This window comes from Lepisosteus platostomus, chromosome 3, assembly GCF_059453375.1.
Source record: "Lepisosteus platostomus isolate fLepPlt1 chromosome 3, fLepPlt1.hap1, whole genome shotgun sequence".
Lineage (NCBI taxonomy): Eukaryota > Metazoa > Chordata > Actinopteri > Semionotiformes > Lepisosteidae > Lepisosteus > Lepisosteus platostomus.
The window spans coordinates 70,454,192-70,470,789 of record NC_142613.1 but is presented as its reverse complement, the minus strand read 5'-3'; the positions used below and the strand labels follow the sequence as shown (position 1 = coordinate 70,470,789).

Genomic DNA, 16,598 nt, shown 5'->3' with positions numbered 1-16,598 from the left:
ACCTGATCTTCGCTGGTAAAGGCCTTATGCATGACGTGGTAGAAGTGTACAAGGAAATCAGAATTGGGAAGAACATCCTGATGTTTGGTCATCATCTCGCAGATCAGCCTGTAGGCCTGGAGTTGCCCTTCTTTGAACTGAGGAGGCAGAGCTGTAGCCTTCAAAATGTGAGCATTTAAAGAAAAAAGTCAAAATTGATATCCAGTATATGTATCAAAAATCTAATTAATCTGAATTAAATGTTCAATTATTTCACTAACAAAATAATTTCAAGCAGAAAGTAGCACAAAAAGAGCAACTTTTCAGCAGATTGAGAACTAATGGATAATGGATACAAAATGGATCAAAAACAGCATGCAGATAAGGGATTAAAGCCCATATAGAGTTGATGCAATTAGCGGAGTACCACAGGGGTCTGCATTACAAACACTGCTCTTCTTAATTTCTATCAAGTTCACGGGTGACACCAAAGTGTGGATTAGCAAACACCGTAAAAGCAGCAAAGGAAATTCAAAATTCAAAATTAGCAGATGACACAGAATAGTAAAGTGCATGAAACGTGTTACATGTAGGAAGAAACAACAAACTATAAACACAAAATGGGGACAGCTGAGCTGGAAGAACAGTTTTAGGTACGATGGGGGGAACACATCAACAGGCAAACAGAATGCTAGGATACTTGGTTAAAAGAATTTAAAAAGGGATGTTATTCTAAAATCGTACAGTGCACGAGGAAGACTTAATTTATAGTATTGTGTACAGTGTGAACAAAGAAGACCCTGTTGCTCTAGAATCAGCTCAGAAAAGAACGAGTCAGTTGACAAGCTCCCCCAAAAAACAAGACCTGATTCACGTTCTCAAATCCTCGAAGGTACTGACAAAAGCACTAGAGAAACAACAATGAACACAAGGTCACAAGTGGAAACTACGGTGGCATGTTTTTAAAACGGAGAACAGGAGGCACAAGTTTGAGAGAGCTATCCAGCATAGTGTCATAGTTGACACTATGGCATCTTTCAAGAAACACTCAGATGAGATCTAACAACCAAACAAAACAAAAGCTACATGGCCTGAGTGAACTCCTTCCATCTATAACCTTCTATATGTTAAATGTGTCCCCGATGCTAGATTTTCAATGGGAAAGCTCCGATTAGTTTTACTGTCTCAGACATCAATTTACCTTGACCAAAAAAAGGAATAGTCTGTGTCAGTAATTCATCTTTACTTCTGTGCCACGAACTAGCCCTGCCCAAGCAAGACTAAGGCAGTACCCTGGCGTTTGGTGTAAAAGTCAGAGAGAATGAGAGTGACTCAGACTTTTTTCCCCATCCAACTAACTCTAATGCAGTTTTTATTCAAATAATTAGCACAAAAATGAGTAATCAATAATCTGGTAACAGCCCTAAAGTTTTTCAACACTAAAAGTCACATGTTCCTTCAATTCACTCAAATCCGGAGGTACTGTTATGCAATTGCAAATAAATAAGTGGTTCAAAGAGGAAAAACAATAATCGGGGAATGCTAGGAATTCAGAAATATAATAATATACATATCTGAATTGCCTTGTTAGGGCACAGCTAAAACTATCAGCACAAGCACTGTGCATCTTACCTTAAATAACCAGGATGCAAACATCCTCAGTGGTGGAATGAGTACTGGTCGAGGAGGAGAAGACTGATTATCAACACTTATTCCCTGGTTGTCTCTGATCTAGAATAATAAACAATATGATTGGCAAATCACATTGATGAAATATTTCTATTCAGCCATTCATGTTTAATTGAACTGTGCAGAACGGCAGCTTAATATCAACAATCTATTGGAAAATGCCCCTATTTTGATGCATAAACCCATTTTAATGCAGGCATGTGCAGCTGAATCAATTCTGCAGGAACTGAAATTCTGGGGAACATCTTAAATATAACAAATTACAATCTAGCTTTAAAAATGAGTTATGACCTCACAGATTTACACACAGATTCCTCACAGATTTAGTTGAAAACCATATTTTCTGTTAATTGACAAAAGCTAGTTCTTATAAGACCTGTTATGAAAAGACTGAAAAGTTAACATGTTCTGTAAGTATCTGTGAGCAATGTTACCTTTGCCAGCTTGTGCCACAGCTCATAGAGATAGCAGAACACCTTGGCATGGATTTTGGGGCAGCGGATGCAGTTGACGTCTCCCAGAATTCCCAGAACTCTTCTCCACAGTACAGCTGCAGAGTCAGGATGCCAGCCAGTGAGACTGCCCCCAGCAATGATACTAATGTCATCAGCCAGGCACTCGCTGCTATCTGCAGAGTCACAGTGGAAATCAAACGTAGACGGTTTAATCTACATTTTGCTTTCATTTCCCCTGATGAAATACCAAATTACTTGTGCAATCTGTGATGAGCCAGAAGGAAACATTAAAAATTGGTGAGTTTTCTTTATAACACTAACAAGAACTCTGTTAAGCTACAAAGAAAAATCTCAGTGCTGAAACTGAATTAGGAATAGTGGTCTTTATCGGTGCTCAAGGGAAGCACTGCTGTTACAGGACACCTACAGTAAGCACCTAGATCATTCTTTTTTCTCTGTGAAAATCTTTGAATACAAACTCAAAAGGCAAGGTGTAATTTTTTTTAAGATATTGAAAAAAAAAAGCATTTTGAATTGCATTCACGTTGTTGACAGATCACAATGTCAAGAATGAACCAATCCATATCTTAATTTAACTTGTTTTTCAGGTTTCTGTTTTTACTACTGTGACAACTTGTAGGGATTACAAAACAGTATAACAAAGTTCATTGGCCTAAATATTGCACATGATTTTGCTATAGAATTCCTACACATCATTGCTTGCTAGATGTCATCATAAAGCCTAGAAGAATAACACAAAAAATGGAACTCTAGTTCCATTTCCATCTAAACTTTCTGCTCTTTGAGAATTAACATCTGTAAGCTGAAACATTTTAATAATGTCCACGAAAATGAGTTAAATGCATCTTATGCACATTTCCTGCACTCTTTTAAGAAGCATACAACTACTGTATAACAACCACCAATGAAATATTCAGGTCCTGAAATATAAAGCTCAAATAACCTATAAAAATGTATTTCTCTGTTTTTATCTGCCTTCCACAGTGTAGTCTTGCCTTGGATGCTATATTTTTTGGAACATAATATAGGCAAATACAGAAAACTGAACTGGGAAATAAAGCAAAGAAGTGTTGAAGTAAGGACAACTGTATGCATGATCACATTTACGAGTGTACAAGCCTGTGCAGTGGCCTAGTTGTGCATTAAATATTTTTTAACACTTTAAGTAAAGATTTTGCAGATGATAGTGGAAGATAGTGCCCCCTAACGAAGTCTATGAGTGTTCAACCAAGCACACTCCTTAATTCTACCATCTTAGAAAGCTTTGTTATTTTTATTTATTTTTGAGGTTGCATCAACTAAGCTAAAGATTTTCCCTTGGAAGAAAAACGAGATTAAATCTGACACTTGGGGCATTCTGTCAAGAAGCAGTAATGGCGCTAAACGTTTTCCCTCTTGTTTTCAAATTAAATGATAAAGACCACAATTCACCAGAACTCCACAGGTAACACACACAGGGTCTGTATGGACTTATATTGAGGAAATCATGTAATGTTGGGGGGGCACGATTCTAGCAATAGCTCACCAGAAGCGAATATAATCGAGCACTAAATAAAGCAGCGCACATTGCGATCACAGCTGATAAATGAAAGGTAGGTTGATTTGCAACATAAAAGCTTCCACTTAATAATAATAACAGTGCACATAACAGAATGATTGGAGGGGTGTGGCACATCGCGCTAAATCACAGCACAGAAGCAGGCAGTCTCTCGTTTCATTTTGCTAACAGCCAAGCACATTCACCCAACTGCTTTAACATCCCACCAATAAGTGCTCCTTCCCAGGACAGTCAAGCACAGAGAAATTACACGGACAGATAAATCAAGACTTGGAAAGGGACAGGAAAGTACCCAGGTCCTCAGGCATGTGCAATACAGATTGGTGCACGGTCTCCTCCAGGAGTGGGGGGCAGTCCTTGCAGTCAGGGTGCGCTAGCAAAGCTGGTGAAGCAGAGGGGAGCTGGGGGTGGGAGGAGGGAGCAGAGTGGGGAGGAAGGGCACAGTCAGAACCTAAACAGGGAGGAAAAAAGAGCTCTGCTTAACAAGAACACCAAATATACAGGCATCCACCAGGACGTCTTTTTCAGTCATGAAAGCTCCGATGAATCCTGTCTCCTCAACCGCAAAGTACAGCTCCCCTTTTGAGTGTGAATTCTGTTGCACTGGCCTTTTGTTTCACAAATGAAACCATGGAAAGTATTAACCGCAAATATCACCAACCTATGAGTACAGGAGTCATGCAGTACTAAGCAAAAAAGAAAACATTCCTTTTTTTTCCCCGCATCAGTCTGTATTATGGAATCAAATCGTACCTTATCTAAAAGAAAATGGTAACATTTCTAACCTCATAAAAGAAGTTTATATTCCTTAATATAAAAGGAATGCACATTTAATACAGGGATTTTCACAAATCAGATGCAAATATTGATGGAAGGGAAACGGGCTTCAGCATTGTAAGAAATGTAGATTTTTCACAGCAGAAAGGTTCAGAATGATCAATTGTCATTTAAAATAACTGCATTCAATGGGCACATTTCAGACTGTGTGTACTGCATAAATAAACAGAAGAGTGCTTTAAAAAACCCCATAAAGAGATGTATGGGCCTGTATTTAATAAGGCATGCTTTGAATGCAATTCCAGTAAGACAGGTGAAGGATATGGCCGTGACAGGAATAAACATCCCATGTTACCAGCTGCTGCTCCTTTCTCTATTCCCTAGCTCCCTGTCCGCAGTTATTTAAACACTCCTATTCAAAGCAGCACATTGCAAAAACCCCTGTTGTTTCCAAAGTGGAACACACTACCGGCACCTGGAGATCTTAACTGATCACATAACACAACGGACAGATAAGCAAAATGGAAAAACAATAAAGGTTACATGAACCCAAGCTGCTACTTCACCAGCCCGCCAATCACAGCAGAGGAGTAGGCAGACATCTCATGTCGGGTTGCAAGTGAACAAACAAAGGAAAGCACCGGTAATTTCTCAAAAGTATGTAAAAGCACCAAAATATCTGAATCAACCTCAACACTAATGTAACATAATAAGTGCACCGATTACTAGCCTTAAAAGACACTGTGCCAACAGGCACTGTAGTAAATCATAAAACTAGAAATAAGCCCAGCCACTCTATTCCTTTATAAATATCCTTAGTAATAAATAAGAACATAAGATAAACTTTATTGTCCCCTGGGGTAACATTTTTATGGACATACAGTGCTTCTGTACATCTGAATACATCACAAAACATTACACATTGCATCTATTGTACATGCAGAAAATAGTTTGTTATAGCATAAAATAATAAAGCTGAAAAGACCAAATCAAAAAGATTTGAACACTTTTATATCATGTGAAAAAAGGAGTACAGTGTGTCGCACCCTGAGAGCACACAGCATTCTTGGGATCACAGAACTGGTGAAACCCAGGGATGACTCCAAGTAGTCTAATATGTATATTGATCAAATTTAAACTGATCAGCTGATGGTCAGAGTGTTGATACTGTATATGTAACAGTAACACAAGAAACATCATCAACTAGACAGGGCTACTCAAGTTGTAGCTCTTCTAGTTCACTAAATCAGTAGTTTGACGCAATCAGAGCCGTAACTGATATACTGACTCTGCTAATTTTCAAAAGTTAAGGAGAAATTGTGAAATTCCGAAATGGGGAGGACTAGAAAGGTCGTAGGCTCTGTTAAATCCTGGAGGTCTAGAACCATGACCCTATTCTAATGTCCAGTGGTTTATGAGAATAAGTATAAGTACTCTCAGTAAGTGAGTACAGAGTGAGGAGACCTGTCCCAACATTGAAAACGGGTAATATGAACAATAGGCAGAAGGCAAATACCACTTTCTACTAATTGAAGTGTTTATTCATTGGAATCACACTGTAATCAGATTAAAGAAAGTAAGGCCAAATCTCATTCCAGCAAAACTAAATGCTGTGGAAACTAAACTCTTGTAATCTGAAAGGGAACATTACATCTTCTTCCAGTTACCACCATAAGACAGGAGTATCAACGTCAAACTGCAAGATGTGAATGACGAAAAACAGGGATCGACAAAGATAATCTGCCCAAGGAATTTTCATGGGATTCAAAACAACGCCACTTACTCTTACACACAAGTGTACAGGTTATTAAGTACAATTTAGTCCAGTATGAGACAGGGGCCAGTAGAGGAAAAATCAAAGAGAATTAGTATGATCATTTTTAAGGATAAAACATTTCACTAGTTACTTGGAAAGGTACCACAATCTATTAAAATCTGTCACAGATTTTGGAAACATTAAAACCAGCTAACAGCTCTGTGTAAGAATTTCAACACTGAGACATAAAACTATCTAAACTTAACTATCAGTATGTTTACAGGTAGAATCATGTCTGTCAGTGAAATATTCAATGGCAGCAGGACACTTCAGTTAATTTTCAATCCCAAAAGTATGCTATAATTGTTTAAAAGACAGTAAAAAAAGAAGGGATTCGTCAGTATCATCAAAAGTAATAGAATAGTGCCTACATAAAGCGAGATAGGATATTCTACACATTCTTAATGTTAAGAAAGACAGAAGTGTTGGACAAGAGGGGTGCTTGTCTGAGGAGTTCTGATTAAATCATAGCTGGGAGAGACATGTTAGAAAACTAAACCATATACTCTGGGTATAGAAAATCACCACCCCCTTTCAAAATTCTTGCCCTAAATCCCAAAAAGAAGACAAAATCAGACTTTTACCAGTTTCATTTTCAAATTGTACCTTGCAATATCCAAGTGAAAAAAGAAAGCAAAATTTCGCAATAAAAAATAAAAAAGGAGAATAACTGGGTTGGATAAGAGAACATCCCCCCTGATATCGTTGTCACGTGCACACAATGACCACTCGTTGCCATAAAGGCCTCGTTCAAAGTTGCCATCGGCCTCTTGGTAGCCTCTCTGCTCAGTCTCCTTCTTGCTCGATCATCCTGTTTGGAGGGACGGCCTGATCTAGGCAAGGTCTGGGTGGTGCCAAATGCCTTCCACTTCTTAATGGTGGTCTTGACTGTGCTCCATGGGATTCTTAAAGCCTTTGAAATCGTTTTATACCCAACTCCTGATTTGTGCCTTTCCAAAACTTTATCTCCAAGTTCTTTTGAAAGCACCTTTCCACCCATAGTGGATTCTTTGCTTTGAAATGCACTTCCAAGCAGTAGAATCCTCTAGAAACAGCTGCTTTTATTCTGAACTAATCATAATCACCACAACTGATCACAGGTGGGAGCCAATTAGTTTGTTGCGTGATCTGTAAGGTGATTGGTTATACCCGAACAAGTTTACAAATGCAATTGTAACGTGGTTGTTCACTTATCCAAATAAGGTATTTTACTTTTGGAATATTAATTAAAATGTTTTAGAATTGTATTTTCACTTGGCTAATGTGGGTTACTGTGTGTAAATAAAAATGGAACAAGCCTTATTTAATTTGTTTTTATTTTCAGAGTGTAATACAACAAAATGTACACATTTTGAAAGGGGGTGGTGACTTCCTATACCCATTGTAGTTCACCTACATTGCACACATCAAATAAAACATGAAATGTCTTAACCATATATCTCTCTACACTGTAGCTATAACCAGTAAACAATATATTTATATGAAATAAAAACTAATGTAATGTAATTAAAATAAACTAAAATTAAATTATCTTTGGAAATACACTACATTTTGTTAGGATCTCTATCATTTGAAACTACAGAAATTTCAGACTTATTTGAATGCTGAAGTCTCTGCTAAAATACTTAGAGGATAATTATTTTTTTTAATTGCAGCATATGATTCTGTGCCCTCTTTTCTCTATAATAAATGTCTTTAAATTCCTATTGCAGCAGCATAACTGTGTCTTGTGTATGTTTGCCAAATACATTTTTCTTTTTGTGGTGCTATTAAAAGATAAGAACTTGATATAATATAGAGCATAAATACTGCACCTACAAATTTTAAGCAGTATACAATTCAGTGGACAATACACATTTTTGAAACAGAGGAGATGCCATTGGCATGCATTCATGACTACTGAATCTATTCAGGCAGCAAGTTCACTGGGAAGTGCACTTGTGCCGTGAAATACATAAAGCTGTTACAATGCCTGACTTTTTATGGTGCCTGTATTTGTTATCCATCTTGAACATATAGTTTTGAGACACTAAATTCCTCTCTGGTGTCCAAAAAGCAGGAATGGTAAAAGCAACTGCCTTGTCACTGTAGTCTTTGTGTATCCCAAAAAAAGGATCACAACTTGAAGTTCCAGCATGGATAGTTCTGATGCATCTTTATAGTACTTACATTACTCATCTAACGCTATAAAAGTCAGGGCTTATCTTTTCAGTTGATATTTTTAATAGGTGAAAGCCTGTGATCCATTGCAGAATGAATTCCAGAAGACACCACAGAATGAAACCTTTGTATTGGTGAAATGACAGTACTTACGCCTTGTGAGCTCTGTGACTATAAATTGTGCAGGGTGTCGGTTCAATAGTACCTGTCAGTGCATCTGTGGGGCTCAGCTGCAGAAGACTTCTCTGTGTGTCTGGGTCAATGGTGACATCACTGGGAGACTGGGAGTCCTGCTCTTCCTCAAAAGCCTGCCATGACATCAGGCTGACATCATTCTCGTTGATGTAACCATTGGAGGCTTCACTGCTCACACTCTCACCTACAAGTTAATTTACAGAGGGTCATATATCAGTGCACTGCTGTACTATTTGCTGCAAGGTCTTTTAGATTGATTCGGGAAGTAAAAAGTTACTAGTGTTACAAAATGTGTCTTGTTGTGAGCTTGTTTGTCTTGTTTATACAAAAGCATCGTTTTGTCAAATTTAAAATTCAGTAATACTTAGAAAATGCTACCAAAGGAAAATCTACATGTGTTATAACAAGGCTCACAATAAAATTCTGTAAGCTCCCTTTTTGAATTGGAAACAATGCATTAGTAAATTATAAAAACTCAGCTTTTCAGTATGTATCCAAGGTTCTTAACCGCCTTACCCTGAAACTTACACATCAGCAGCAGCATACCAGCACTAGACAACAGCTACCAAAGCGTCTTTCTACAATTTTCAATTTTCTGTAAATTCCTAAAATGTTAACATGTTTACTAATATTAATTGGTTCTTCATCTGTTGCATTACTCATTCAGTACCTTTCACTGCACTGTTTTTTATTTCAAGATTATATCTCTATATATAGTGTTATAAAATGCTCTAATCTGCATACTTCACTTTGTAACCAAGTTACTTGTTAAACTGTGACACTTCATTGTAACAACTGTGATTATTTTGCAATATGACAAATAACTTTCAGTTATGATCTACCAGTTATTATTTGATTTAATTACATTATGCTGTTGAGAGTTCCATTACAACTCACTTTTTTCTCGTAGTCTTGTCTTTCCGGAATGTAAGTGAGAGTCCCCAGGGTATTCTACATCAGGAGGACTGCTACTTCGTCGTACGAGAATCTTGAATAATTAAAAAAATATATTTAGCATTTGGGATACACAGATGGCTAAAAAGACATAAGCAGAACAGAACTTAGATGCAACCTATACTCCTATACACACATTTCCAACAGTTTTACCACACTACGATCTTTCTAAAGGAAACGGCTAAATACTCAAATAGACAGGTCAGAAGAAAACAAAATGACTTCCACACTGCAGGCAGATGGAATTAAATGTTCAGAAAAGAAAAGAAATGTTGAATGCACCTTTTTGTAGCTGACTGGAAGTTATTGATGTAGGCTGTATCTCAGCCCAAAGCTCAATGACTCACCACAGGAGGCTCACTCTCTCTTCTCACTCTCGAGGAGTTCTCTAGGCCACAGGTTCTCATGTCTGAACTACTGGCATTTGGTGAATACTCCCTTTTTTGACCTGTAATTATGCAGACATTTGGAAACAACCTCTGAAGAACAGACATTTAGATTTGCTGTTAAATGTGTTACAGAGTTTAACATAATTAAAATCGAATTAGGTTAACACCAACCAAATTAGTCATTTGTACGAACTCTTAATGAGACCGTCTTAAAACATCAGTTATCCTCACATCTGTAATTTGCCCTAAAACTCTCCTCTCTCATAATTTTCTCATTTTTGTGTACTTCAATTATATATATTTTAAGCAGAGCTAATACAAGATCACCTATCAGATATCTTAAGATGTGAAACGTGTACAGCTAATTTAAATTTTTCTGTCAAAACAGCGTTTGTCTCAATCTCCTTTTTTTTTTTTTGTTTATGCCAGTCTGTGACCCTGGAGATGTTAAAATAACTTCACATCAAATCGCCAGATGAGTCATCATTAAACAGCCAATCCACTGTGTTACATTAATCATGTCAGTTTTCCCTAAATTCTGTTAGGGAACTGGCAGCCGGGTCTTGCTGACAGGCTGGTATCCAAGGCTGGTGGGGAGAGCTGAAGTGGTGGAGCTCGGGGGCCGCCGGAGATGGCCGAGGGAGGATGGGGAGTGATGGAGATTAAGAAAGGGAAATGGCGGTTGGGAAGCGCAGTCTTCAGGGCAGGAACAGATAGGGAGACTGGGCTGCTGTGAGGAAACCCACTGGCCAGGTGCTGGGCAGGAGATTTGATATTATTGGGCGTTTGGGACAAACTCGGAAGACCTCAGGCAGATTCGGACAGAGGCAAGCTTTCAGAGACACGGGTCAGTACTGTAAACGCACTGCCATTATCCTGAAAGCACCTCGATGACAGAACACCACACCAGTGGCGTAACAGGGTTAAAATAGTGAGTTCTAATGACTAAAGCACCTGTTAATTGAATGAGGGAGGCTGGAATAACTAGCCCAAGCAACTCCTAGGGGCTCCGGGTCGTATTCGGCCCCTTGTCGGACTGTGCCAAGCTTCCAAGGAAACCAAGTGCTACGAGTTCAGGCTTGTCCAGGCATAAAAGTATTACCACAAAACATTTACTTGGCAGATAAATAATGCCATAGATAGCCAGGCATTGTTTAACCTTGACATCCTAGGGATATCTAAAGTTATATCCAGTCAGATATATCTCTCCACGTACAGCACACCTGGTGGAGAACAGCCAGAGGTGTATTTTTCCAACTCTTAAGATCTTTGTCATATATATCAAACAATGTAATTGTCGCAACTGTTCCATGTAACTTGAGAGGAATTTTCTAATATCTTTTCTACCACCTGAAGTCAGCTTCGGGAACTTGAGGAAATGATTCTTGCTTAGTTTAGTGAAACATGAGTGTCAATACAGTACAGACGACGGGAGGTTATGAACCAAACGCTAAAAAAAACCAAACATGCCCCCCAAAAAATGCCCAGCTCGACTCATGCCCAGCCCCACTCCAGCTACTACTTCTAATAATAACAGGAGCAAAAAGTAACGAACAACAGAGACAATATCCAAAAGAATCCCGAGTGGCTAAGAAAGAGTTCGGCCTACTCAACTGGTTGTAGCAGAAAGTGTCTTCAGCTACTGCTTGAACGTTTGAATGAGCAATCGGCGGGCGGGCTGTATAGCAGGACTCGACAAGCAGAGAGGGAGAACGACAAGCGGAGAGGGCTCACCGCCGCGGCCCTACCGTACCTGGAAGCGTTTCGGAGAGCTGCCGCGCGATGTCGGAGGTGCTGCTGCTGCGAGGGAGCCCCTGCTCCCCCAGCTCCGCGGGCTCCCCCTCGGCCCCGCCGTCCGCCGGCGGGCACTCGTCCACCTCTGCAGCCGGCAGCAGGAAACACAGTCAGACCCTCCACAAGGGCGCCAGCGCCGGCTGCGCTGCCTTGAGTTCATGTTAGTCAATTAATGAGCGGAGCTTCGCTGGCTTCTGTGTGCATTGGTTATGTGGAAGTATTTATCGCTTGTTACTGTTCAGTAGGACTAAGATGGCTATGTTGTCACAAGGGGGTATGTATGAGGGGTAGAACAAAGATATTTACACTTTATATACATCATCAAATGCATATAAATATGTACACAGACTGTTACTAGCAACCTAACAAACCATGGACAAACCGGATGGACTTTAAGTTCTTATACTGTGCAAAAGTCTCAGACGTTTTGCACTGTTCCCCTCTTTTCACTCAGTATTTTTTCTTAACATAAAACACAACATTTTGTGGCACTCTCCCACTGGGATTTTAGCCATTTTGTTTTCAGATAAGTATTATCTGAAAGATAATAGTAAGATAGTAGATATGTATTAAACAGAGCAAAAAGTAGTCTTGGTGTGTGTAGAACAACATGCCGATGATGAGAAACACCTCCCCATGAGTCAATTAGATTTTATCGGTAAAAATATTTTAACTTTTTGAATGTGATAAAGTTTTGGTTCTGATCAATGTAAATTAAAATTACTCTTGTTTCTTTTCACCCAAACTTAACAGTGTAATTTTAATGGTAAAAAACGCTACTGGATCATCTGGTGAATTGTTGGTACTTATAATGTACACTGTAACTCCTGACTTCATCTAAGATGTCTGCAATGTAGTGTACTCTATATATCGATTAACCTAGGATATATCAACTACTAAGTCTAACATTTAAATATAGAAAGTTAAATATTTCAACAGCTAATAGATGGATTGCCTCAGTTGTATGCGAATTGCCTCAGTAACAGTAATTTTAAACTCAAGCACAAAAAAGGACAAAGATAATAAGGATATTTACTTAATTAAATTCTTGCACTAGGTGAATTCTAGCAAGCAGATTCTAATAATCTGTATTTTTGTTTGGATCTTAAGTTTTCTTCCTGATTTCTATTCTTATTCTTTTAAAAGGAGACAAATGAATAAGACATTTAAATGCTTACATAGCACAGTGCTTCTTAAATTTTACTTTGAGGAGCCAAATGAAACAAAAAGGCTGCTTCTTAGTTGATGCAGCACTTGCAAGATGAACTGTGCATAACTTAAAAACATGCAAAGGGAAAACAAACAGAAAACTCAAGACATGCACAGAAAGTGGTAAGAAGTGAAGCAAAAGCTGGCTTTCAAGTACACTACCTGAAAGTCTCTGAGAACAAGAGCTGGAAGAGATACCAGGCAAGAAAGAGCTCACAGTGTGTAGAAGCATAGGCACACTTTTAGTAGCAGGCAAAGCCTCGTAAAGCTGCACACAGTTGCTGATAGACTGGCTTCGCTTAGCTTTCGTTGGAAAAGAGTGAGAGAAGGATATATGATCAATATAGAATCCAAACCCAACCCACAATATACATCATCATAATTATACAAATGCCATCAAAGCTAGTCAAGTTATTTAATAATTACATGCACGAAGGGAAACAAAAAAAATGAAAAAAGATGAACTTCAATAAGTGCTCGTTAACAGAAACCGAGCTGGATTCCAGGCTCACAGAATAATACCAAAGCCTCATGACCAGGAGCTGAAAATACTTTCAGGAAAGACTAGGAAAGGAAAGTCAAGGAACACCTGAAAAATTGACAATGTTATTAAATAGAGACAGCACCCTGAAAACAAAAATTTGGTGAAATAATGACATACAAGTTATTTTTTAATAACAGCTTGTTAACCACAGGGATTTAAAGCAGATGTTTTTCTTTTACTCTATCAGTACCCTCAATATTTAGAATCTTTACTACTTTATAACTCCATAGATACAGAATGAGCAAGGACACTTTCATTCTAATTACATTTTAATTATTGCTCTACAATGTGTATAAAATGTTGTGAAAGAACTTATCTGTGTGTAAGGGAACAGTCAAGAGCAATGGTGAAAATCAGTCACAGTCTGGCATTTAATTAAAAACCTTAAAACAATTAATTGTTTTACTAAATGCATTTCAACAAATGAAATACATAATGCTTTATATGCAGAACAAATGGTATCACTTTTAACGAAGTATAGATTAAAAAGTATTCCTATAGTTTCATGTTTTGTTTTAGGACTATTCTATCTTGTCTGTACTTGAGTCTTAATCTTTAAGAAGGTTATGAAAGGGAAGTATTATGCTTTGCAACAACACATTTTAATTACTCCCTTTTCAGACATTTCATTATTGCTGTATAGTGTATCTTTTACGCATTTTAATAAGCAATTAATTATATTCCTAATGAAACTATTAAGATGGCTGTGTGATTGATGTTTGAATTCTTAAAATGAAGGGGATATTAGTGTGTTTGAAGTTCAATGCATGAAAAATCCAATTAGGAAGAGAAAAGGGAAATCTGAGGCAGCCTGCGTTTTCATCTCACACACAGAGGCAGCGAACTTCAGAGAGCTCTCCTTCAGGCTGAACTACATCTGTTTAAAACTTAACAAGCTCTTAATATTGTCTATGTGTAATAATTTATTATCAAAAATGAATGTATTCAAAAACACTTACATTATTCACTGTATTCCCTGTTCTGCATCCTGACTTCACACTGCCTAAGTGTGTTGCATTCATTAAGAACACAACACAAGACATACAGTACATGAAATCAAATGGTACAGAAAGGCGGATAAACAAGTACTACCATCAGAAAAAGGCTAATGTTCACTTTGCAAGTCGCTTTACAATTGTTAAGATTTTTTTTCAGTTTTAAGCTTTTCAATAAAGTTCTTATTTTTAATCAAAGGGAATTAAAATCAAAGAGTGAAAAAGTGAAAACAAAAACACAACCATAATTTGTAACCCAAAGAGGTATTATGACGCATGTATTTATTTCACTTGCATTCACTTCAATGGACATAGTGAAAGCAGTAGGTATACTGATTGGCTTCATAGACAGTCCAACGGCAGATAAGGAGAGGGAATCAGGCACTTGTGAGACGACTCTTTCATCACCACCCTGTCACTTAGAAGTCTTTGATAAACTACAAATAATGCTTTAAATTATTTATGAGGTGACGTGCGCACCCCAATTTGTAAACTGTCAACGGGGATCAGTTCTGTTTAACTACTGACTCTGAAACATGTAGCCTTTCAAAGGTGAAGCTAAAGAGCACAATAGACACCATCTGCTTGCCTTTTGTGATCAGGAATTATCCCTTTAAGAACACGCAGCCACAGCCAGCACCCACTGAAATGCACTGTTTCGCTGTGTATCACAGTCCATAATGCAATCTTGTTATTGTATCAAGCAGAATACAATTTGCTAAGTGAGCCAATTAAACAAGATATAAAAGTAAGATGCATAGGTAATGACTTGCTGAAAACCATACAATAAAGCACTGAATAGAAACCATTATGTTGCTTGTCAGCCTCTACTCTAGAAGATTTCCTTCGACATATGTTGTGATTTCACATTCATGTGATCTTTTTGTGGCGAGCAGTATTTTCTAAAAGATATTTTGCAGCATGTTTGCATTTTTAGGTCACGAATATCAGTTTAATAGACCTGGACAAAGACATTTGCACATCTGAGCAATTTGGAAGAAGAAAATAATTGCCTCTATTTTTTTTACACATTTTGGAGGGAAACTGCTGTTTTATGATGGCAAGGTAAGACCCAGCATTTGCCAGACTTGATATAAAAAAAACTAAAGTAAAAACTAGTCTGCACTACAGTTTATGTTTTCATAACCACCCTGAAAAATTTCAATATTTTCTTCCAAATCCAGGAATTCATGGGCAGCAGAGGTCACAGAAAAGGGATAAACATGGTCTATTTGGGGCACTGTGTATCAAACAACCAGTTACAGTTTATACTGTAGGTGCCAGAGCAGAAATCCAGAGAGTGGGCCAATATTCACTCTAAACTTTCCCTGGAAAGGGACTTTCACTTACAACCTAAAATTAGAATTAAACTTTGGAATCATAGAATACTTTCACAGTAACTGTGCTGCCAAACGCACTCCTTTAGAAATTGACCTGCCCCTTTTCAGGGGTCAAGAACACATTTACTTTTAGAAAGGTTCAACTTGTCACAAACATCTCGTTTAATGAATATCTGCACTACAGCACACTGCCATTCTTGTGATCATGTGCAGTGCAAAAAGAACCCTCCACAAACAGGACTCATATTTGATTTGTATATACAGTATTAAAAAGTGATGATTCAATGTATATTTTCTCACTTCTATATGCGATATAACCTGGCTTCATTGGCTCCCATCATGACCTGGGTCCTGGGTAACTGGTCAGGTTGTTATTCCTCAAAACTGCAAATCTCAAAAAGGTGATTTCCAGCCTTTACTTTAACAATGAAAAGTGACTGAGGGGATTTATCTGCAGTATGTTTGTCCCTTATTCGACTGAAAAAAGGCTTAATTTAGAATGATTATACTGCCATTCATTTTCAGTTTCACTATAAGATACCTACTCACTATTTATGCTAACCTTTTTCCCACAATGTTGTTGAAGGTGTGAAAAAAACTCTCATTAAGGGGTACGGAAAACCTTTGGTGATTTAGACTAACATACTGTACTAGGACAGGCAGCCTAAAAGAATTTATTTTGTGTTGTTGATTACTGGTGTCAAGACTGATTAATAATTCCAA

General features: G+C 37.9%; 1 protein-coding gene across 10 annotated transcripts in view; it reads right to left on the bottom strand.

Moving 5' to 3' along the window:
* Positions 1–16,598, bottom strand: part of ralgapa2 (Ral GTPase activating protein catalytic subunit alpha 2) — a 198,778-nt gene that overhangs the window by 111,169 nt on the left and 71,011 nt on the right. For 7 of the 10 annotated variants that reach the window (XM_088626655.1, XM_088626653.1, XM_088626654.1 and 4 more), the window contains exons 17-25: positions 13,159–13,299; positions 11,747–11,872; positions 9,952–10,052; positions 9,548–9,638; positions 8,661–8,834; positions 3,995–4,153; positions 2,103–2,296; positions 1,612–1,710; positions 3–158 (exon numbers count right to left, since the gene is read on the bottom strand). In XM_088626655.1, coding sequence (XP_088482781.1) covers positions 3–158; positions 1,612–1,710; positions 2,103–2,296; positions 3,995–4,153; positions 8,661–8,834; positions 9,548–9,638; positions 9,952–10,052; positions 11,747–11,872; positions 13,159–13,299 — 1,241 coding nt within the window. The remainder of the gene's footprint in view (positions 1–2; positions 159–1,611; positions 1,711–2,102; positions 2,297–3,994; positions 4,154–8,660; positions 8,835–9,547; positions 9,639–9,951; positions 10,053–11,746; positions 11,873–13,158; positions 13,300–16,598) is intronic. The other 3 variants (XM_088626652.1, XM_088626648.1, XM_088626656.1) reach the window with 3 other exon arrangements.